The sequence below is a fragment of the Theobroma cacao genome, chromosome 2 (assembly GCF_000208745.1).
Source record: "Theobroma cacao cultivar B97-61/B2 chromosome 2, Criollo_cocoa_genome_V2, whole genome shotgun sequence".
NCBI lineage: Eukaryota > Viridiplantae > Streptophyta > Magnoliopsida > Malvales > Malvaceae > Theobroma > Theobroma cacao.
The window spans coordinates 6,162,010-6,185,700 of record NC_030851.1 but is presented as its reverse complement, the minus strand read 5'-3'; the positions used below and the strand labels follow the sequence as shown (position 1 = coordinate 6,185,700).

The 23,691-nt window shown below is 35.6% G+C and overlaps 6 protein-coding genes across 13 annotated transcripts; 4 read left to right on the top strand and 2 right to left on the bottom strand.

Moving 5' to 3' along the window:
* LOC18608147 (HVA22-like protein k) lies at positions 376–3,916 on the top strand. Its single transcript, XM_007042677.2, has 8 exons — positions 376–684; positions 932–990; positions 1,085–1,182; positions 1,721–1,772; positions 2,189–2,252; positions 2,552–2,647; positions 2,990–3,062; positions 3,363–3,916. Exons 1-8 carry the CDS (start codon positions 667–669, stop codon positions 3,470–3,472), a joined length of 570 nt encoding a protein of 189 aa, XP_007042739.2. The 5' UTR covers positions 376–666; the 3' UTR covers positions 3,473–3,916.
* LOC18608146 (arabinosyltransferase RRA2) lies at positions 4,454–6,923 on the top strand. The gene is made up of 2 exons (XM_018116404.1): positions 4,454–4,799; positions 5,477–6,923. Exons 1-2 carry the CDS (start codon positions 4,623–4,625, stop codon positions 6,593–6,595), a joined length of 1,296 nt encoding a protein of 431 aa, XP_017971893.1. The 5' UTR covers positions 4,454–4,622; the 3' UTR covers positions 6,596–6,923.
* On the bottom strand, positions 7,667–11,783 carry LOC18608145 (G-box-binding factor 1). Of its 4 annotated transcripts, none has more exons than XM_007042675.2 (13): positions 11,444–11,771; positions 11,197–11,270; positions 10,955–11,062; positions 10,787–10,861; positions 10,640–10,693; positions 10,446–10,535; positions 10,108–10,229; positions 9,924–9,975; positions 9,288–9,339; positions 9,049–9,152; positions 8,605–8,682; positions 8,056–8,181; positions 7,667–7,913 (listed from the first exon to the last, which is right to left on the bottom strand). In XM_007042675.2, exons 3-13 carry the CDS (start codon positions 11,051–11,053, stop codon positions 7,845–7,847), a joined length of 921 nt encoding a protein of 306 aa, XP_007042737.2. In that variant the 5' UTR covers positions 11,054–11,062; positions 11,197–11,270; positions 11,444–11,771; the 3' UTR covers positions 7,667–7,844. The 4 variants fall into 4 exon arrangements, with proteins under 4 accessions (XP_007042737.2, XP_017971892.1, XP_017971890.1 ...); XM_018116403.1 differs by having other exon boundaries at positions 10,805–10,861; XM_018116401.1 differs by having other exon boundaries at positions 11,538–11,771.
* LOC18608144 (deSI-like protein At4g17486) lies at positions 13,158–16,272 on the top strand. Of its 3 annotated transcripts, none has more exons than XM_007042673.2 (4): positions 13,158–13,394; positions 13,945–14,190; positions 14,925–15,200; positions 15,722–16,272. In XM_007042673.2, exons 2-4 carry the CDS (start codon positions 13,986–13,988, stop codon positions 15,961–15,963), a joined length of 723 nt encoding a protein of 240 aa, XP_007042735.2. In that variant the 5' UTR covers positions 13,158–13,394; positions 13,945–13,985; the 3' UTR covers positions 15,964–16,272. The 3 variants fall into 3 exon arrangements, with proteins under 3 accessions (XP_007042735.2, XP_017970198.1, XP_017970199.1); XM_018114709.1 differs by having other exon boundaries at positions 14,913–15,200; XM_018114710.1 differs by lacking the exon at positions 13,158–13,394 and having other exon boundaries at positions 14,870–15,200.
* LOC18608143 (probable NAD(P)H dehydrogenase (quinone) FQR1-like 1) lies at positions 16,719–19,687 on the top strand. Its single transcript, XM_007042670.2, has 2 exons — positions 16,719–17,602; positions 19,138–19,687. Exons 1-2 carry the CDS (start codon positions 17,052–17,054, stop codon positions 19,394–19,396), a joined length of 810 nt encoding a protein of 269 aa, XP_007042732.2. The 5' UTR covers positions 16,719–17,051; the 3' UTR covers positions 19,397–19,687.
* On the bottom strand, positions 20,161–23,231 carry LOC18608142 (NEDD8-conjugating enzyme Ubc12). 3 transcript variants are annotated; one of them, XM_007042669.2, is made up of 6 exons: positions 23,120–23,231; positions 21,999–22,112; positions 21,469–21,577; positions 20,909–20,987; positions 20,698–20,814; positions 20,161–20,623 (listed from the first exon to the last, which is right to left on the bottom strand). In XM_007042669.2, the coding sequence occupies exons 2-6, from the start codon at positions 22,105–22,107 to the stop codon at positions 20,486–20,488; spliced, it is 552 nt and encodes a 183-aa protein (XP_007042731.1). In that variant the 5' UTR covers positions 22,108–22,112; positions 23,120–23,231; the 3' UTR covers positions 20,161–20,485. The 3 variants fall into 3 exon arrangements, with proteins under 3 accessions (XP_007042731.1, XP_007042730.1, XP_017970007.1); XM_007042668.2 differs by having other exon boundaries at positions 23,156–23,231; XM_018114518.1 differs by lacking the exon at positions 23,120–23,231 and adding an exon at positions 22,887–22,976.

Sequence of the window (23,691 nt, the reverse complement as noted above, 5' to 3'; positions counted from 1 at the left end):
ATATATATATATATATATATATATATATATATATATAAATAATATCTAACATCTAAACAACATATATAATAAAAATTAACTTAACAAAAATAAATTTAAGTAAACATTCGATAGAGGAAGGAATAATATATATGATTGATTAAAAGGTTAAATAATAATTATTAAAAATAACATATACAATAATTTTAAAATATATTATTTAAGTTTGAATTTTTAAAAAATTTGATTGAAAAATATAAATAACGAGAATCGACCGAACAAATTAAATTAACTAAATTTTAATAACCAATTTGTTCGGTTGGACCCATTTTACTCAGCCCGATAAAAAGGCATGGGATTTTAAACAACGGGTAACTCACCAAGCTAAGGCGGGGGGTTTACACTCTAACTCGCCCCACTCAGCTTTAAGCCGTTAAATTCATAACAGGATGGAATTTTCAATATTGTGAGAACGTTTTCTTAAAAAAAAAAAAACATTTTTCTTATTGGAGTCCCGCTTGTTAGTCGACAACTTCCAGTTTCCAGTTGGTATTAGGAATACTTTAACCCACCGCAAGCATCAAACTTTCGACTGTGCAAAATCAACAAATTCCCTTCAAAATCTTATCTTTCTCTTCCCTTCTGACTGTGCATTAGTTCCAGTTTTATCTGCAAATTCCAAAATTTATGGATCTCACGAGCGAGGTCTCCCATTTCTTTCATTCTCTGAATTTTTTTTATTTAACTGTGTTATTGTTGAGTATTATGCATCGACAAATCAATACTGTTGGTTTGAATTGGTAGTTTGTCAATTAATTTAGGGTTTAATTTTTTTAATTTTCTGCATTAAATAGTACTTTGTTTAGTTTAACGTAAAAAATTTTATTTTTTAAATACAATTAGGGTTTAATTTATGCGGAGTTAATAACAATTGGTTTGTGAATTGATTTAGGTGGGATTAAGGTTGCTTTTTTCTCCTGTTAGTTCCAACATTGTTGTTCGGACGGCATGGTAAGCTCTTAGTTGAATCTATTGGTAGAAACTTGTCAATTTTTTTATCCCTTGATTATGAGTCTGTGGCTAATGTTGTGACTTTGTTTTACAGTTGTACAGTGGGGACTGTTCTTCCAGTTTACTCGACGTTTAAAGCAATTGAGAACAATGATCAAAATGAGCAACAAAAATGGCTTCTTTATTGGACAGGTTACTATTCACATTGCAACTTGTGTCTCCTTTAAATATATGAAGTTCACTTATTACCTGTTCCGTGAATTGACTCTGTTCCTCCTGTGTTGGTGCGCAATTCAAGTTACATGCTACAACTGTTGTTTCCGTTGATATCTTATTTTGACTACTAAGAGCTCATAATCATTTCAAATATATTCATAGGTAACTAACTTGTTGAGGGATTTGTTTTCAATGGAGAATTTATAATTGGGAATAAACAAGCACAATAAAGTACATGATGAAACCTCCATTTCACCTTTGCAGAAATGCTATTCACAAATCTATTTTATATATCACATTGGGACTGCAGAATTAGATGGTCATTTGTATTTAATGCATCTCTTTGTGTGCGGTAATGTGCCTGAAGCTGAGATTACTGAACTTCTTACTTGTTAAGGTGCTTGGAACTTGCCTTTATGTGGCTACTGCATTTGGTACATCATCAAGATAAATTACTGTAATTGCCTTATTCAGTTTTGTTTTACTTCATATCAGTTCTTATTTTTGCTTGCAGTTTATGGATCTTTTAGTGTTGCAGAAGTGTTTGCAGACAAAATACTATCCTGGTACCTTTTTTAAACCTTACTTTTGCAGAAGCGGTTCTGTTTTTTGCTTCATAATTTTCTTCTCTTTTATTGTCATTCAGCACTGTGAGTTCAAACAAGTAACTTGGTGCTATTCATGTGTATAATGAACTCTGAAAACTTAAAGTTTCACAGTTAACTTCTCTTGTTGCACTTTTCATAATACTTATTTATTACATGTGTGGTAAATAAAATTATTCATGACCAGCTCTGGAATACATGTTCTTGAGATTTTCTTTGTATGATGATTTTTCTTGTATATTAGACCTGAATTGTTAAGGTTTTCTATTTATTGATAATTTCTTTCAGTGCTTTTTCAATCTTATTTCTAGGTTTAAAGCATTTTCTTTTAAGTGTTGCTCGAATATTTGGAAGCTTATTTTGTTTTTTTTCATCAGGTTTCCTCTCTATTACCATGCAAAGTTTGCTTTTCTAGTTTGGCTCCAACTTCCATCTGCCAATGTAAGTTTGATTGTTACTTCTGTTTCACAGATAGCATATGCTTGTTACTAGATCTTGGATGCACCAATATTCATGGGTATCCATGTTTATTGGGGTACACTAGCACAATAGCACTTGTAGCCTAGTTCTGCTAACAAAATGGATACTGTTATTAGTTGACGGATCCTAGTCTTCCACCATGTTATTTGCAAACTAATTGGATATTCTCATTTTTCATTCTTTTTTTATATACAACCAAGACATGGTTGAAATTTAGACAATGAGCAAGGTAATCTTGGTAACTGATTGCACTCTAACAGGGAGCCAAGCATTTGTATATGAGCCACCTCCGGCCATTTTTGCTGAGGCACCAAGCTAGGCTTGATCAAATATTGGAGTTCGTCTACAATGAAATGGTAAGAAATTGTTTCTTTGATGTTACCATGGCGGGATTTAATTTTTGTTTTGAAGGGCTCATTCAAATGAAACATGCTATATTTTCAAGTGGCCTTATGCCGATCATTTCCATTCTTTGAGCCCCTGGTTCTACCCTCTTTCTCTCTTTCTTTTGTTGCACTTCCCCCATCATCTTTCATTCTTATGGCCTCAAAACAAACAAGCAATCTATTAATTAGAGGCTGATTTTACTGCCAAATGGGATGGTGTTTGCCTATTTGCTATTTTAGACTTGGAATCAAAACACAAGAGTATTATGAGTTGCAAAATTTTAGAGGTTTGATAGATTGGTGGAACTGCAGGGCAAATTCATCAGTGCACACCAATCAGAAATCAACTTTGTTAGGGCACTTTTTGTGAAGCTCATGGCATCAGGTACAGACTTGGACCATTGTTGGTTCTATTCTGTGTTATGAATAGTACTGAACTTCAGCCATTGTGCTTAATTATCTTTTAAGTACTCGTTCTTCTGTAAAAGCATTTTAAGTGTGTCAATTCCACATGTTATGTTGTTACATTTTCTCTAATCTATTATATGAACAGGCATTTCTAAAGCACATTGCTAGCTTTGTAAGGTTACAATTTCTTCTTTCGATTGATTTGAAAAAAAAAAAAAAGGACCAATACGTGTAAGAATAGCTACCTGTGGATCTCACATTTTGTTCATGTTACCAGTGAACCAGATTGTTTGGAATCTTATTCACCCTGTGCAAGGACAGCCAAATCGTTCCATTGAAGGCCCAAGACAAGTAGATTCAGATGCAGGATCTGACGGTGAAGATTGATGCTTTCGTAATGAGCATAATTTGCAGATGTTGCCCCTGTTTGAACTCCCTCTACTCTTTTTCCTTTTGGTTAATTTTCATTTGTACCAACATTTCTCTCGAGTGTGAGAAGTTTAAGGTTCAGCATATATGGGAGGAGTTTCTGTTGGCATACGAATGCGGCGCTATAGTCTTGGATCCCATTATGATGTATTTTTTTTTTTTTTTTTGTAAATAGGATTTTATCTATAAGTTTTACCTTTGCAGCATTTGCTAGAGCAAAATCTTTACAAGGTATAGAAGTTGATGTAGTTAACCTTTTTTGGCTACCTTGGTTTGAGATGTATCTCCAAATGGCAGCCTCAATTTATAATTTTACCACTATCATAAACAGGCTCTCATGGATTAGACGTGTATGAGGATATTATATCCACAAGTATACTCAGCCTCGTGGTTTTCTATTTATTTATTACTATTTTTTATATATACATAAAGGAACCCTTGCTAGACAGGACCCATGATTTTGTATGCATTTTTGACAGGAAAGAACACTACCCATTCTTGGTGCTCAAGCTATACAACTGTTACCTTTTTCTTCAAGACAATCAATGCGCTTGGGGTGTAGAGATGGATTTCTAATATTTTGCTGCCAATGTTTGTTGTTTTTAAGCTTTCATACAAGTCATGTTTGGAGTTTCCAACAAATAACATCTTCCTATAATGCAAGATAAATGGATAGGCAAAAATTCATGAATTCAAATCCCTGTCTGATATATGTACACAAAAAGAAAAGAAGAGTTGGGACTTAGGAAGCTTTTCATGTTTTTCGTATTTTGGGTCGGGTCCAATCCAAGGTTGGTAGAGAAGGGCCAGGGAGGGGAAGTGTGGAAAGCGACATCGTTTAGCATTTCTCTCGTGGCCTGTCAACATGAATGCGGAAATGCCACCAGGCACCAGCTCCCGTTCTTAAAAATGATTGGTGAATGATGATGATTGTTAGACTTGTATTGTATTACAAATCAAATGAAGACAGCGATCTCTACTGCTCCATTCCATAAAAGTAATTCTCTTTTCAACTTAGAACAACAACCCCATCCATCTCCCCACAAGGCCAGTACCAGCAGCCAACTTTCCCTCTTTCTTCAGTTAAAACACCACAAGAACAGAAAAAATGATGGGCGGACGCAGGGAGGGTCCGTTGATGAGAAACGCATCGCAGTCGGCTGTGAAATCAAGAATATTAATGGCAATAGCCACTGGGATTTCATTGGGTTGCGTCTTGGCTTTTCTATATCCTCATGGCTTCTTCTCTTCCTCTGCCCCCACATTCCACTCTCGCCGCACCCAGGTCCGAATCCCCTGCTCCCACCCCCCCATTCTATATCATTTGCCTCCTCTTTTCTAAAACTTGTTTGTTTGTTTGGAGCTCATTTCAGATTTCAATGGCGATTTTATAAAGCAAAAATAAAAAAGAGGAAGCTTTTTACTAGGCAAATCTTCTCCTTACTTTAATGTTAGTGTTAACAACATTGAGGAATTGACTTCACTGATTGTTTTTTTGTGCTCTGCAATTGTTTCTGGGTCGGAGTTTTCAGATCGAATGTTGAATCCAAAGTCTAGCTCTTGATCTACTTGACGATAATCTATGCTTTGCTTGATAACCTTTAGTTCAAAGGTCGTGTTTTTTCCCTCATAGCCCATAAATAGCTGTTAATTGAGTTCTGTCCTAGCCAAAAAAAAAAAGGGAAAATCTGGTCTGTGTATTGCTTTAGGCTGATAAATTGTTCTACTAATGTATTGGACGTTTATTTAAGCAATGACTTTTGCTCTACACTTTGTTTTTTACTTTATGAATTTGAACCACATTATTTTGTTAATTTAGTCTTGAAAATGAGATTTATGTTGTAAAGTCCTTGATGCTCGATTTTATCATCTAGTATAGTGCTTGTAGCTGGGTTGGATTTTTAGGCATGAATGTGGTTTTAGTAAACAAAGTAAATGCAATTTTACTTGTTTCTTTGCTAGGTTCCATCTACCAAATGCGAATCGTCTGAAAAGTTAAATGAGTTGAAAACGGAATATGCAGCAGCATCAATTAGAAATGCAGAATTGAGACAACAGGTTAAGAAGCTCACTGAAAAGCTTAGGTTGTCTGAACAAGAGAAAGATCATGCACAAAAACAAGTCGAGGCATTGGGTGAGCAGCATAAAGCTGGGTCTTTTGGAACTGTTAAAGGTTTGATAACCAACCCCACAGTGATTCCAGATGAGTCTGTGAACCCCAGATTGGCAAAATTTTTAGAAAATGTTGCTGTTCAAAGAGAGCTTATTGTGGCACTTGCAAATTGGAATGTGAAGGACTCGTTAGAGATTTGGTTCACAAGCATAGAGAGAGTTGGTATACATAATTATTTAGTTGTTGCTTTGGATGATAAGATTGCCGAATTTTGTGAATCAAATGATGTTCCAGTTTACAAGAGAGACCCAGACGAGGGAATAGATTCTATTGGGAGGGCCGGGACGAACCATGCTGTTTCAGGATTGAAATTTCGTATCTTGAGAGAGTTTTTGCAGCTGGGGTACAATGTTCTACTTTCAGATGTCGATATTGTGTATTTACAGAACCCTTTCAATTATCTTTATCGGGATTCAGATGTGGAATCCATGACTGATGGCCATAATAACATGACTGCTTATGGATTCGATGATGTCTTTGATGAACCTACAATGGGATGGGCTCGATATGCACACACAATTCGCCTATGGGTTTATAACTCTGGTTTCTTCTATATCAGACCGACAATCCCTTCAATTGAGCTCTTGGATCGTGTGGCTAGTCGGCTTGCTCGTGAGCCGAAGTCTTGGGACCAGGCAGTTTTCAATGAGGAACTCTTTTTTCCATCACATCCCGGATTCGAGGGGCTTCATGCTGCTCGCAGAACTATGGATTTCTATCTCTTCATGAACAGTAAAGTCCTCTTCAAGACTGTGAGGAAAGATGCTAGACTGAGCAAGTTCAAGCCGGTGATTATTCACGTGAATTATCATCCTAATAAACTCGAACGAATGAAAGCAATTGTGGAATATTATGTTAACGGTAATCAGGACGCATTGAAAGCTTTTCCTGACGGCTCAGATTGGTAAATTTGTGCTTTGTTCATCACCAGTCAGCACTGGGTGCAGAAGGGTCATCCTGTAAATGGCTCAAAGCATATATTCCTCGAACAGATATGATTGCACATAAAACAAAAAAAAAAAAGTGTGGTGCCTTCCATTTATTCTTGCCTAGCGCTTTAGAATCTTGCTCTTCTGCCAAAGTAAAGAAAATCCAAAAGAATAATTTTATTTTCTTTTTTTTTTATTTGGATAAAAATTTGTCCTTTACAGCTTTGGATTTTTCTTTTTCTGCCCTGCACCATTGCACGGGTTTTGTAGCAATTTAAATCCGTTGATACTGAACTTACTCGATTCATTCACTTTCTCATACGATGTCCATGTAAAGGGTTTAACCAGGGTTAAGCTTGATTTCTTCCAACTCAATATGCTAATATATTTTGCTTTTGCTCATGATAATTCACAGGTAACCTTTTTCCGAACATGTACATTGTTTCTATTTCAGAGAAAAAATTTACCATTGATAGGTGAGGGATTGAAAAACCTTACCTAGACCTGAACCGGAACTCTTTTTAGCTTTGAAAGATCCAAACAAATGGTAAACAACAGCTTTTGCACCTTCATTGAAAGTGATGGGTCATGGTTTTGGGCCACTTTGTATCAATTCTTACAGCTTTAAAAAAAAAAGGAGGAAGTAATGTTTTCTACTTTCTAGCCTGCATGAAAACTGGATAAATGTGTAACACAAATTACTCTTTATCATTTAAATCCGGTCCTTTTGATTCTCTTGAATGGGGTAAAGTTGACTGCTTAGCTGTCCTAGATCTACATTATTGACGAGTTCCGACAAAAGAAAACGAAATTCCGTCCCCAAGATCCACAAAAGCCAGCAGCAGTCTCCAGGGAGTTTCAATTCTCGAAAGCATGGGAACCTCTCCGTCACCTTTCTCCTGCTAAATAGTTTTGTTCAAATCCGTTTCTTTTTGGTTTTGTTCTGATTTGTAGCCAAATAAATTTTTAAGTATAAACCCAATAAATTCTGATTACATATTGTTTCAAAGAATCAAAGTAGAAGGGCAATTTTACTGTGAAACTACGAGATTCAGGGCGAAGTTAAACTGAATAGCAAATATAGGAGAAAATGTTTCTTCCATTGGCTGAGAAACATATACTGTATAAATACTCCAATTTAAACACAGCATTCAAGTATATTTAGATATTGCTTTCTTGCTTCAAAATAGAGATTGAACTCGAAGCGCTTCTAGGTACGCTCGAGTTGTCAAGCATGAAGTTCAGCCCACAAAGCTGCAAGGTCATCATCTGGCCCGCACATCGGGATTAGCTCTTCCTGTTTCATTTCCACAATTAAAAAATCAAATCATGTTGTGGATAGGAAGTATTTGTTGTCAATATGTAGAAGATATCAATAAGATTGCAATAAACAAAGGAAAGGGGACATGAAAATAAGCAGAAAGGTCTGGATGGTGAACCATAATTAGTTTGTTTTCCTCATAAAGCCTCCCACATTCCTCTGAAACTCTATTCAGTTCCTGGCAGAGCGCAGAGCTCTCACCTTTCAGCACCTCTATTCTTGCTTCTAGTTTGTCACGTTCTTGCTGGGGAAACAACAAAATCCACAATACAAGTATTAGCGTATGAATTGGACTGTAACTTATTGCCTAGCTATGCTAACCTTTTCATCCCCGCATGGTTTGTTCATATTTTAATTATAGTATTATTCAAGCATTCCCAAATTAGATCCTGCATGAGTCATAATATAATATGTCGACTCTAATTATGTACTTCAATGCTGCCCATTTCTTAATCCATGAATGTAACAAAGGCATAAATATGGTGCCATTTATCTTGCCCTCTGAAGCAAGGCAAGATATGCTGTAACCAAGGAAATCAAGTTTTTTTTTTTTTGAAAAAAAGAAAGAAGAAACATTATGTGAGCAGGAAAAGTAAGTCTAAATGAAAATCATGTAAAAGCTTTATGAAACTCATGTGTGCACATGCACACATATAAACATGGATACCTGCTTGCGTAATCTTGACCTTTTGGCTGACTCCCGATTCAGTTGCCTCCTCCTTTGCTTTCTCAGGTCATAAACATCCTGCCAAGAGATGTACGTCAGATAAAAGAAAGTATCAAATGCAATTATACTAACTGGCACATACATGTTAGTTCTAGATAATCTCTGTTCTATTTTTAAAATTTCAGAACAAAGCTGCGTTTAACCGGAAAGAACATTCTACTGGACAAATTTACCCTGATTGGCGGTATAGTTTTGGGGGAAATTAGTTAGTTATATCCTCAGGATTTTCCTGAAGAGACAAGTAGATTGGTAGATCGAGATGCTTTGAGCTGTGTATTACAATTGTTCATTTTTAATAAAAACTGGCTTCAGTTACTAGAAAACAAAAAAACAAAAACTTGCAATTAGTCTTAAGCTAAAAGAGTGAGGGCACCAGCCGCATACACTAATCTTTGCAGTTGTTGATATGGACCCAGCAGAACTATTACTTATTGCCAAGTTCAGAGCAGGCTCAAGCACGTCTGACGCAGAACCGTCCACCATTATATCTGGATGTGCAACAATATCAACAAACAAACAGACAAAAAAAGAGATGTGCGATAGAAACTGAAAGGTAACACCGTCCATTGCAACTGCTGGAGAAGGACGACAAGGGACAAAACCCCAAGAACTTAAAAACTTACAGTCATCTGCTTTTGTCTGATTCAATCTTTGCTTCTTCGTTGCAGAAAGATCCTGAAGGAAGAGACAGCTTCTACCGTATTAGTACAACCCAATTCACAAGCTTCACAAGCTTGACTCGTGTACTGTTTGATTAATGGAAAGTCTGAAACAATGCTGAATTTTACAAGTATTAAATTTGTACATAAAAACTATTTGGTATGATTTTAAAAATTAAACATCGAACAGATTGTTATTAAACATTTTGCAAAAGGGAGATATAACTTTATAGAGATTGTGCATCTAATAAGAGTTTAAAGAATATAGCATAGAAAAATTTTTGATTAATGTGTGGAGTTATTGTAGTCAAACAATGGAAAATTTTAAACAACTTTTAACTAAGTATACCTTAAATAGGTTCTCACAGAATACCTTAAACAAATTCTAGCTGCTTAATAATTTTTAAAAGTGCAACCAAATGCATTGCCAATATTAAATCATTAATAACTAAACAACTTAAATTTCAATGCATGATCCAAGAGCACCTATTTACAGAATTTGATAATAATCAGCCACTTGCACTGCTTTTTCACAGAAGTGGTTTTTCGTTTTTGCAACTAACAAGAACTAGCAAGAGAAAGCTTCTTAAAGTCACATACCTGATTAGCGTCATCCCTTCCATCTGGTGAGGCCTCATCACCACTAGCAGCACTATTGAAAGAAAAATTTGCAATTACAGTCTGGTACAACACTTCCCTACCCCACCCACCCACCCAAAAGGGAGAGAAAGGAAACAGAAAAAGTGACAGATGAATACTAGAAAAGAAATGATGACAATAATACCTTCTTGAAGGATCATGGGTATGATTTCTGTAACTTGTACCTTCGTCTTTACTTCTGCCTGAATCCAGGTCTTTTTCTCTTGGAATATCTTTTCCTTTCTCGGAGATTGGCAGCATGGAATCCTGAACATCTATCAATGATTGAATAAGATTTATGCATTATCCAATGAGCAAGTAAGTAGATGAGTTACGATAGTAAGTAGAAACTGCTTTCGTACATGAAGCCAGATACAATCAAACCCGAAAATAGTTCCAGAGAAACAAACAATTGAAACAATCTATATGTTGAAATGGAAAAAGATGGGGGAAAAGAACAACAGACTGAATATAAAGGTGTACCCCGACAGCATTAAAATATGCATGTGGCGACTTCATATGATAAAAACCAGGATAAAATTGTGGAATTGGGTTAGGTTGCATTAATTGAGGCTGCAAAAAGGGAAAAAAAGACATCAGAGAAAAGAAAATAGAACACTTTCTCTGAAGAAAGCAGAGCTGGACCTCACAAATATTAAGACAATGGCCTGGCTTACCAAGTAATGCAGTTGAGAATTTGGCAAAGAAAAACCATCTTGAGTGTACTGGATCTGTTCATTGCAAGAGAGCCCACTTAAGTTATTCAAGTTGAGATACTATATATAAATAGTAATTAATATGTTCAGAAGATTGTCTGTGAGTACTCTATTACTGTCTTGGACCTGCACAGAATTTAACCAAAGCGGCGCTGGAAAAGGTGCAGGTGCAGCTGAAGTTTCCTGAGAAAAAAATCATTAAGTCTTCATTTATTTATTGTCCTTGGCATTGATATTTGGTCAGAACAAATGTAGAAAACAGAGAGAAAGGAGAACCTTATCTTTATGAGACTTAGCTAGTCTCCTGACTACCCTGGAATCCTTCTGTTTTGGAGGTTTTGACTTAGCAATTGAATTTCTATCTTCTGTCCCCATTTCGTCCCTCTAAATACCAATGGACTAACCCAGTCAACAACCAATAAAACAATTCTCATCTTTCATGTCATTATACAAAAACTAAACCAAAGGACAAGAAAGTATCAAGGTGAACAGATAAAAACAGTTGTCTGTTTGAACAACTTCACGCATTGCACACGTCACATGCCAAAAGTATAGAATTTGAGGCTTGCATTGTTCGGCGGGTCAATCAAATCTGCATGCACATGTCTCAAATTTATTCTATCATAACTCAGAACAGAGAAATTCACATGTACTCTTGAAATTAGTAATTCAATAATCTCACTCTGATCAACCATAAATCATCATAAATAAAATAAAGACTAATCCAAACAAAAGCGAAAATCGCAAAAGCAGAGATAAACTCACACTGAGCCCTATCAGGTAACAACTTGTAACCTTCTAAAATAATTTCTGCAACTTTTTTTGAATTTTGGAATAAAGTAAAAGGGTAAAAACAAACCTCCTTGATAAAGCAGTTAGCTCAAAAAAATTGCCATTCAATTTTTACGGAAAAAAGTGAATTCAATCACGTGCCAAGACTAGAAAATTGGAATAATCAAAGATTTAACAATAAAGAAAACCCTAATTTTTCAGTTTCGATTTAGGGGTTAAGGCATAGAGAAGGAGAAGGAAGGAGGGAGAAAAACACCCGAGACCGAGAGGGTGGCGCGAAAGGGCAAATTTCGGATTAGTAGCTGATACGGTGGGTTTTATTTACGTTAACACGCGTAATGCTCTTTTCCCTTTTATACGGCGTCCATGTCAATTATCGACGGTTGAGATCGTCAAGTCAAACTACGCCCACGGTCCGGATTAAATCCTATTTTTGACCACCGACTTACTTTAATTGCCCATTTTATAAATGAAAACAAAAACCTTGCACATCTAGATTGAAATTTTGTTCATAAGGGATTTTCAAACAATAACTAATACTATAAATTATAGTTATAATAATGGAAGAATATTCTTGTTTTTATATTAAAATCAAAATATTTATTAAAATACATATAAAGTATAAAATAGCGAATACAATATGTACAACATGAAAGTACTTGCATGGTTAAATTTACAAGTTGATTTTCTTAGTTACTATTATTTATTTATTTTTAAATAATATGTCATACAAATTTTTAACTATATATTTTATAGTAGAGTTCAATTATTTTCCTTTTGATATAATATACAAAAGAAAAAAAAACCCTAAAATTATTATTCGTTTTCAATTGACACGAACCCATACGAAGAAAACATTGCTGAAATAAATATCTTTCCAAAGATGCCCCTAGCTTCTACTATAATTAATATATAATCCAATTAGGAGCAAGAATTACTGGCTTGATTAGGAAGCGGTGCGCTCTATAATTAAATCAATATGTAATAAAAATTATTAACTCACTTAAATATTAGAGATGTTCATGAAAATGATTTGGTCGAGCTTGTCTCAATTTATATTTTTAAAAATTAAGTTTGAGCTTAATTTAATAAAATTAGTTGATTTAAGTCAATTTAAATTAAATTTATTATTAAAATATAAAAATTTTGTATATTAATATTATTATATTTTAAAATTAAAAAATTAAATAAAAATATGCTTTTATAGATGATAATATCTTAAGACAGATTTTTTTTGAAAGTTAAAAAAAAAAAATATCCGAAAACTCGATTAGGTTGGACAAATCCATTGACTAAAAGATCGCATTGATTATGAACAAATCTAAAAAATTAATTATAAATATATAATCACACTCGGGAACCGGATTATTAATAGAGTCTCACGGTTATCCAGATTCCAGGGACTAAGCTTTATAATTTTTTTAAGCAGTAAAATTAGTATTTAATCACACTTTTTTTTGGTAAAAAAAAAAGCAAGTAATTAGGAAAAAGGAAGGCAGGAACAGTTAACTAACAGTTAAAAAAACAATTAGAATAAATCGTACAGATTTAAGATTGTCCATATTAAATTTCTAAAGTAAGTCAATCAGCATTCTCCAGTCCCACAACCCGCTTTTTACCTTTAACAAAACATTATTTTACTACAAATTTGTATTTCTTTACTTTTATTCTTACCTTTGTTCGTCAGTAGCCTTCCAAGAAAGGACAACCAGTTTCTGCACTCCGGCTCCAGCTTTCATTTTTGTCAGAAGGAAAGAACAAACAAAACAGAACAAAAATAAAAAAACAGAGCCAAATGTGTGGGTTTCAGTCACAACACACGCTCCATTCTTAGGTTGCTCTCCTTGCTGTGGGAATGTCTCTGCCCTGCATTTTGGTCCTGACTTAAACTGGGTCTCATCTCATGACACTTCTCTCCACAGAGGTAAGTGGGTTTCCTTCGTTCTTCTTCTTTTTCGCTACAATGTGTGCTTGTTTGGAAGTTTTCTTACATGGGTTTGGCTCATTTTCTCATGTTTTTGTACTTGTTGATTTGTTTTTGCTTCTTTAGTTGCAAAGACCAGCGTTTTAAGTTAACTTTCATTGTTTGGGTAAGATTAGTTGGTACACTATTAGTTCCTTGGTTTCTCTCGTTTTAGTCCTTTTTTTTGGGCGCCTTCTTATGAATCTTATCTGCCTTCTTGAATATATTATTTTCCTATAGAATGTTTTGATATTTGAGTATTTTACTATGGGATCTGGGGTGTAAGTTTGGGTATATGTTCATTTAAACCAATTTTGGTTGTTGCATTCAACTGAGTATTTCAATATTGAGGACTAAGAGATGACTTTGATTGGAATAATGAAGCAGGGAGATTATTATCTCCTACTAAACAATATTCTACAACGAGAATGAATCCTAGAATTTAAATCCTTTTGCATTTTTGTCATCTATGTGCAAAATATATGTATAATCATATATCCATATTTTGCAGATTGGAGCTAGTTATTGACTGATTTTCCAGTATCACTGAAAATGCAAACAAAACATGGTTGGCACTCTATTGTGCCTCTTCGTTTCCGAGGAAATTCAGCTACCCGCTTTTGCATGTTTCCCAAAGTAAAGTCAGCAGGCTCCAGTCCTGGCAATGCTCCTGTTTACCTAAATGTGTATGACTTGACCAATGTTAATGGCTATGTTTATTGGGCCGGCCTTGGCATCTTTCACACTGGTGTGGAAGGTTGGATTATTTTCTTCCTTTACCAATTTTAATGAACATTAATCAGTGGACATTTCTTTGGCATAAAATTCTTCTGATGGTCTCTTAAGGTTATTCAAGACCATAAGTGACATATCAATTCTCCTAATCGTGATAATTTTATACTTTCCGTTTTCTTTCAGTTCCAACCCGAAAGATGTACTATCATTGATTAACTAAAAGATGTCAGGAACTGATCTTTATTTTATTTTTCAAAAGCGTGAGGTGGTGATGCAACATAAGTATTTCGTTATATTATTTTTTGCTACAATGCAATCGCATCAGCATTGGGGAAGCGTAAGGTTGTTGTCTATAGTTAGACTTAGGCAGGGAACTGGGGGACAAACAGAGGGAGTTGTTGTACATTTTTTCCGTCAGAAAAATTAGCACAAGCACACAATTTGTTCAGTGACAAATACTCTGATGGGTCCTTAGCAATTTTGAAGTCCTAGATTAATTGTGATATGACAAGAAAACATTGTCCTTTCTCTGTGTATCACTTCACAGGCTTACACTCCATTACTCTCACCTACCTTATATGCCCTGCTTTTTCAAGCATAAATTTCTAAATGCATTCGCCAGGTGTCTTACAAAAATTGTTTTGCAAGATATTTTCTGCTGTCTCTTTTAGAATTTCTCATTAATGATGCAATATTCTCAGGATGTTGCAAATGGTTTCTTATTATCCCTATGCACGCTTACAGTTCATGGTGTAGAATTTGCCTTTGGAGCTCATGACTACCCAACAAGTGGTGTCTTTGAGGTTGAACCCCGGCAGTGCCCCGGCTTCAAGTTTAGGAAGTCGATTTTCATGGGGACGACATGCTTGGATCCTGTCCAGGTCAGAGAGTTCATGGAGCGCCAATCTGCAAGTTACCATGGTGACACATACCACTTGATTTTTAAGAATTGCAACCATTTCTGTGAGGATATATGTTACAAGCTGACAGGGAACCAGATACCAAAATGGGTGAATCGACTTGCAAGAATAGGTATTATAACACATTTTATTCTTAGTCCTACATATATTGAGTTGAAAATTCTTTTGGGTCAACATGCCTTGGATTCTTAGTACTGATGTGATGCAATGAATGATTGAACCCTGAATTTTTAGTTCTTCACTTTATGAAACCTTGTCTCTGCTTCCTGGTGTTGAAAGTTAATCCAACAAGATATAAATGTATATGCACATCTTGATGCTTGATTAGTCAAATTAAATGCAAATGAGTTTTACAGTTGGGTTGTTTCCTACTTCCTAGAGCATAAGGTATTCAGGAGGCTTTCAAATACACATTACGCTGAAGTAATATATTTATGTATATTGTTGTTAGAGAGGATTTCCTGGTCTAGGTGATAACTGAAGCTGAAGAATGCCTACTTTCCTGGAAAGAACAAAGATGTAGCGATTTAAGACAATCCTTATTGGAGTTATATACCCTAGAAACCTTTCTTTTGAAATCATTCTCTAGGTCATGCAAAGCTACTCTTCACATCCTTTTTATCCTCCTTGTAGGTTCATTATGCAACTGCATACTTCCTGAGGCTCTTAAAGCTTCTGCTGTGAGCCATGAAACCAACATCCAAGGAGACAGTGAAAAAAAGAGACTGAGAAGTGCCTTCAGTTGCTTATCATCAATCTCAATGCCTCAGAGGGAAGTATCAATGTCTTCACTCTTTTTGCACTCTCACTATAAAGGCTGTCTACCACCCTGGGAGTTAAAGAGATCTAAAAGCACCTCATTGAAGCAACAATGAGAAGACTATTACTTCGTCTCTTTTTCAACGGTAAAAAAGAATATCCATTGTCCTCCTCAAATTTTTTAAGCATTGGAGTATACTCTCCACCTTTTGTCGTCCGAGTCACTTGAAGAGGCAAAATATGTACAAGTTTGTTCTTTTTTGAATGTTAAAAAAGGAGGGTTTTGCATGTCTCTATTTGAATGCTTTTGCTAACCCGTGCTTGTGGAGTTGCTTGTCGTTAATGTAACATGTAGATGTTGTGGATATGGAAGTTGTATCATAACGACTGAAGCACTGAATTTGTTCCATTGTTCTTTACGTGCATTGAGCTCTCCTCATGTTCTGATGTTTTTAGATAGTTTCTTTGTGTTTGACAAAATATAACTTTTTTTCTTTTTAACAAAAAAAGGGGTTCCCAAGTGAATTAAGACGTTTTGGAGGGTACATATGGATTTTTGTTAAAAAAAATGGGTCAAGGTCCACATAGCTTTTTCTTTTTCTTCTTTAAAAGTAATTAAGATCAAAGACCTATGGTTTTAATATTGGAAGCAGCGAAGAGTGGAGGCTTCTTTTCTTCTCTTTTCGTATTTGTTTCGATTGGTAAAAAGAGGATTGGAGGTAATAACTGAACAGAAATCATTAAGACAGCTATTGGGTTGTACTAGTAACTAATACTAACAGGCAACAGAAAAAAAAGAAGCCGTTGGGTGTATAGTGTCTTACAAATATTAAAGATGGGAAACATGTTACAATTGCCAGTTGTGGAAATATCATTTTCAAAGTTTTATAATCACTTTTATGCCAGCGAATATCTCGGCCAGTTCAGACTTCAGAACAACAAACAGCTCAAACAGAGAGGTCAACTCCACCGTCTAACACGCCACTTACTATTCCCGCTTTCATCCTTCTTTTTCCTTCTTCCTCTTGTTTTTCTTGTGTTTTTTTTTGTGCGGTACATTTATTGAAAAACTGATAAAAACAGATTCAGTGTTGGAATATATATTATCCCAGAAAAGCTACTGTAAAATTCTTTCTGGATTCTCTTGAAAAGTTTGGGATTTGGAAAAACGGTATCATAAGCTTAAATAAACCCATTGTTGTTGATGGGTAAAGGAGGTGGTTGCATATTCAGCAAGAAAAGATCAACTTTAGAAGCGCCAGATCAAGATCCTCCAAACCCTGATAGGGATGCTCCTGTTCTTTCCCAGAACCAAACTCCGGCTGCCACGACTACAGCTATCACGGTTGAAAACAGTTCATCCCACGAAGTAAAGAAACTAAAAGTATTCATAGTTTTTTACTCAATGTACGGCCATGTAGAATGTTTAGCTAAAAGAATGAAGAAAGGAGTGGATTCCATTGATGGGGTTGAAGGGTTTTTGTACAGGGTTCCGGAGACACTGCCAATGGATGTATTGGAACAGATGAGGGTGCCTCAGAAGGAGGATGAGTTGCCTGTCATATCAGTTGATGAATTGGTGGAGGCTGATGGACTGTTGTTTGGTTTCCCTACGAGGTTTGGTTCCATGGCATCACAAATGAAAGCATTTTTCGATTCTACAGGGCACTTGTGGGAACAGCAGAGGCTTGCAGGCGTGCCTGCTGGGTTCTTTGTCAGCACTGGGACGCAGGGTGGTGGCCAGGAGACTACTGCGTGAGTATATCCTTCTGGTTGTTTAATTAGTTTTATTTTTACCAAAATTCAAGTACTTTGATGTTGATTTTTGGGTCATTTTTTGCAAGATATGTTTGATCTGAATATTGTGTGCCCGATGCATTTGTTTTATTTTGTAGGACTAGATGAATTGAGTTTTAATAAATCATGAAAACATTGTAGAGTTCTTCACCAATTGTTAAAATAAGAATTGTTGGGAATTAATTGGGATGTTATGTGGTTAATCATGTTTTTTATTCATCAAGCAATGTTTACTTTCTTGGTAGAATTACATAGACTAGAAACTAACATATAATGGAGACATCATGAAGTCCTGTATCTGTATTTTTTATTGTGTAACTGTTGACATCAACTCTGATATGATTATATCTTTGATGTTTTTGACAAGATAAATGATGGTATACAGTTAGGATAGCAGAAATTTTATGGGAAAAGTTCCCATGATATGATTAGGATATATCAGTATCAGATTATATCGAATTCTTAGAAATATACACCTGCTCACAGTAGATTGGTTGCTATTTGCTCCATATAAACTGTTCGGGGCAGTAAAGTGTTCGTGAGAACCAACCAGTTGGATAGTTGGTATAAAAGTATCTAGAATCTCATTGTGGTGTTCATGAAAATTTCTGGATATTCGAGACTGTGGGGAAAGAAAGCAGTCCATAACAAGAAAGGAACAGACGTTTCTTGTCATTCTAAAAATTTTGGGGACATAATTCAAGGGGTAGAGAATTAATTTAGTTTTCACTTTTTGCAAGTTTATACTGCATCTTCCATTAAATTTTAGTTCTTTCTGACAATAGGGTGCCTTACATTACATAATACGGTCATGTAGTTGGCTGATAATGGTGGTAACCATAAATTTCTGTACCCCATTCAAACATGTGCTGTTGCATCATCTGGGTTGTTAGCCAGCACAAATTTTGGATTTGAGTGGATCATCACGGATGTTTCTTTTACTGGAGGCTCCTTCTATGTCTTTCTTTAGATGTTATGGTTATTTTCTTCCCAATCATATTAGTCTCTAGATGTTATCAGCTTAGTTTAAGTTTACCTCTATCTGTTAGTTTAGTGCGCCCTTAAGATTCTCTTTATATGAAGTAAAAAGTTAAAAAATGAATACCTACAAAGTTTAATTAATAGTGTAATTTGGATGTTGCATATTTTAAGATTCTACAAAGAAGTAAAGAACCCCATATATTTCCAAAAAATATAATAACTCTGTGGAATTACTTAATCCAAGGTTGTCCTAGAGGTTGTTACCCATCTTAAATTTGAATTCTCCCTCCCTCCTTGACTTTCTCAAACATACCAAAGAAACAAAAAACAACTAATATGGAATTCAGAACATGAACTTGTCTTGCTGAATAGGACTTACCTTTTCTTCTCTCTGATATTTATAAGAAAGGTATGAGCTCGAGAAAAGGAATGAAGATTCCAAGGGTGCTTCTCTGCTTTTTTTTGTGGTCATGCCAAGTAATGGATTGATTTGTTTACTTTCTATAATGCAGCTGGACAGCTATCACTCAATTAGCCCATCATGGGATGCTTTATGTTCCCATTGGCTACACCTTTGGTGCTGGAATGTTCAAAATGGACTCACTTGGAGGAGGGTCCCCATATGGTGCAGGAGTTTATTCTGGTGATGGCTCCAGGGTACCAAGCGAAACAGAGCTGGCTCTTGCTGAGCATCAGGGAAAATACATGGCTGCAATGGTCAAAAGGTTTGCCCCTCCTCATTCTTCTGTATCTGGTGACAGCCTTAACTAGAACTTGCTCAAACAACATTGTGTCCATCTTCATTCAATTTCTTTTTCCTTATTTATCTATATATAGAGACGGTCTTCAGATATCACTTGTCAATACATCTTGGATAACTGAGTGGCCCATACTTTTCTAGCTTGAACTACCTATAATAGCTCCCCTTTTAGAGCTTCTGCTTCCCTTATTTGTTGTAAGTGTTGTATTTATATATGATTGAAGTTCTTATGTTTGAATAACTGTAAGATTAATTCATTAATAATATTGTGGTAGGTGTTCTTTGGTAACACTTTTTTTCTACTGGTAGTTCAGCTGCAGTCGGAAGAAGATTTTATAATTTTCTTCTGATCTATAAATACACAATGTGTTTCTTATCCCATCTCTCTCTGCATTTGAACCCCCCCTCTCCCTCTCCTAGGCTGCTATTCATTTGATGAACTGATCGAATTGCAAGTTTACATAAGCGTGAATTTCCAATAACTTCTTTCTTAAAAGTTGTATCCCCCTGCTTTTGAGTTGAGTCCGAATCCCCCTTTTTCAGAACAAAAACGGAAAAGTTGTACCAAATTTCCGTTTTATATCACCTACTGATGCAGGGTTTGGAAAGAAATAACGATCTTGAGAGATGAATAGTCCCCTTGCACGTAGCCCCTTAGCTTAAATCCTGATTGGTGGTGGCAACTGGCAACTGAAAGAAACTAGCAAAAATGCAGCAGAGTAGTTCATTAGAAACTGAATGAGAACTTATTGAAAAGAGATGAATGGCCAAGATATGGGTCGCAGGATAAAGCATGATTTCCCTTGTCATTGAGGTAAAATATATATCCTTGCTTGCAAAGATGAAATAAACAAATACATGATAAAAAAAAAAAGTCTCAAGTTCCACATTCCCCAACTTGTTTCACTCAAAGAGAGAAAATAATGATGACCCAGCCAATTTCACAAACACATCATAAATTACAGAAGCATAGAAACAATTCCAAGTGTGCCTCACACAGTCCTGAAGAATATGTCTCCTAACAGCACGCTTGTCTTACAACCCAAATATACAGCTGTTGACCCTTCAAGCACATGGATGCTTTTTGATACAAGATGCAGCTACATACACCGTGTGAAGAAGGTTTGGCCCACATATCCACCGGCCATCGCTCTTCTCACATTGGACTCGAACAGTTTGGGGTTGTCCCTCAAAACAGCTGCTGCATCGTGATTGAGAGGATCCTCATAGTTGGGTTGCTGCATGCACAATCACAAACTGTAATTAAAAATGGACCAAGTCACAAAACCACTAGTGAAAGAAAAATCAATACCGTGAAGAGATGAAACAATCCATAAATAATGGTGTTTATGTTCAGAACAGGTTTCCAATCTTCTCTTAGAATGTTGAGGCAAACATTTCCTTCCAAATCAATGTTAGGGTGGTACACCTGCAAAAGGGAAGCATTTTTTAGAATGAATTACCATGTATCTAGTAACATGATTCAAATGTGAACACGTTATGGTCAAGACATGCTTGTGTACCTTTGTCTTGCATTTGACCTTAGGTGCCTCATGGGGGTAGATGGGGGAAACTTGGAAAGAGAATAAAAAAGTGCCACCTCTGTGACCAAAAACGAAATAAGTGCTTGCATACAAGAAGAACTTGCATATTAAGAACAAAAATAATAGACATTCTGCTCAGTTCAGAAATAATAAGCTCAAAGACAATTGAGAATCCAGATCCTCAGATTGCTGGATTCATTTTTAAGCAACAGGGTTTAACACATGGCACACATGTGCAGAGAGGCTCACATTAGATTTGCCCCGTTCCATTGATTAACACTGTTAAATGCCATAATGATAAAAAACCACCTGGGTTGCTATAGACTTATCCTATAACTTCTCCCAGGAGAACATTTTACTATCTAAACTAGCAGCCATCAGTATTCTTGAGTCCAAAATACCAATCCTCTGCTTACACAATTTTGAAATCTCAAATTAAAGTATATCTTTAAGAAAGAAGGCTATGTTGAGAGAAAAAGGCTCTTATAGCAGTTGACATTTGAACAAAATAAGGAGGTCATGTGCATAAGATCACTTACAGATAATAACCTTCATCAGGCCGAATGGTAACTTCGAAGTTCATCAAGTCATCTTTGCCATTGGGAAATGAAATGCTACATGTTTTTGGTAGATTCAGTTCGCTGATATCTACAAAGTAAGGTACACCAACAATCAGAATAGGAAAGGATACAGACAACTTACGCTAGTTGAAGTTGGATTAGTGGAGTATGATTTTCAAATGACTAAGTGTTTTATGTAACAGATTAATAAGTTCTAAGAACAATTAGAAGAAGAAAGTCTTACAGATCATTCTTGAATAACAACTCAAGTTATGAGCTATACAAGTTTCTTCATTCAGTAAAACATCCAACAACAAAATTCTTATAATGAAACAAACTAACTTAGAAAAAAAGCGGTTCGTATTTCTGTTCAATCAAAGTGTCAGGAACCAATGTTATCAAAACTCCAAATGATATTAAAGCAAGTCCAAATTTGATTCAGGTAGTAATAATAGTTTCCAAGAATCACTAAACATGACATCATTAAAAGATAGTATAAATCATGAAACCTTTATGAAGGCGTAATTCTCCGGCACTTTGCTTCTTTACAGGGGCCTTCCCATTGGCATTTTCTGCAATTTCCCTCTGCTTTTCCTTGACTTTAAATAGCTTGATCATTTTCCCTACAATATTATAACATAGGAATGAGAATGGAAGGCACATGACAGACAAACCTAAAGCACTCTTGTGCAGAATACACATATTAAAGACACACAAATGCACTCTTGTGAAGCATAAACACGTTAAAGATACTCCTATGAACAGAAATTCAAATAATAGATTAGTATATCCAAAAGTTATAACAAAAGAAAGCATCCACGACTATGATGCCAATCGTATACACAAGAAAAAAACACTGGAGAAGACTAAACTGACATCTAGACAAGCAACCACAAGTCATTTGTTTTCCGCTTCGAACATAAAATCCCAAACAAGGACATCTGCAACAAACTACATCCTAAAGAAGAAAGCATTGGTATTGAAACAATTGGTTAACACTACCACCCTTTAAAATATATATCAGAAAGCTAATAAGAATCAAGGATTTTGAAGAAAGTCCGCGGAAATTGGTAATCAAAGCTTACACAAAAGCAAACTTTTCAAAGTGAAGTTTACCAAGAAAAAATCAGATGGTAAATTTGATCTCAAACAGAAAAGAGACAGCAAAAACAGCTAAGCAAGTAGTTAGCAAATCTTCAATCTTTTCAAAACCCAACAAACATTGAATTTCTCTGATAACTTGAGGCCAATCTTGTTCCAATGATCTCTTCAAAAACATCACCCAAGAACTGTATAGAGATTCAACAAAAGAAAAAAAAAGCAATTTTTTTCATCTTCGAACATGATCCAACAGTAAGGCAAAACAAAAAAGAAAGATATGATCTGATGAAACCAACCGCATTACAAATCCAGGGTTTAGAGTGATCATAATCAAAACCCAAAACATAAGCGTAAAAGAAGTCAAACTCTCTGTTTCAAGCAAATTCAAGACCGAAATCCAACCAAAAGCAGCACAGATTGAAACTTTAATCGTTGATTAACATACGAACACTCCAAGAAAACAAAAGCAAATCCAAATTCCAATTAAGGAAAAGCATTTTGAATCCAACAAAGAGAAACATAAACATACAAACGATAAAACGCGGATCGGGCTGGTCGTTTTTACCTGGTGAAAGTACAAGCAAAGGGCTTTTGCAGCAAATAAATTGAGAGCTAATAAGGAATCTGACAGCGTAAGAAAGTGNTTAGTAGAGACTAATAAGGTAAATACTGACAGACGTAAGAAAGTAGTTATATATATATATATATATATATATATAAGAAATAAAAGAAAATGGAATTTCCTTTTTCTTTTTTTTGTTTTGGGTATTTCCTCCCGGGGTCAATTATAGTCATCAACTTTTGGTTTCATTCGCTTTCGACTGGGAAGCGGGATTTTCCGCTTCCCTGCTCTGCACCGTTTTTTTAACTCTACGCTTGGTCAGTACCGCCAATAGGAGATTGCCACGCAAAAATTAGCCGAGTGGGCCTCTTGGGTTTACTTTATGGTCAAATGATGGAAGTTTACGGAGCAAGTACATAAAATAGAAGATAGCCTGGCCGCACCAGATTGCACAATGAGAGCCGTGGTAAATTTGGTGATGTGGCGTCAGTTTTCCACTTGTTCTTGTTTTTTCCTTCCACTTTGCATTTTGAAATTTC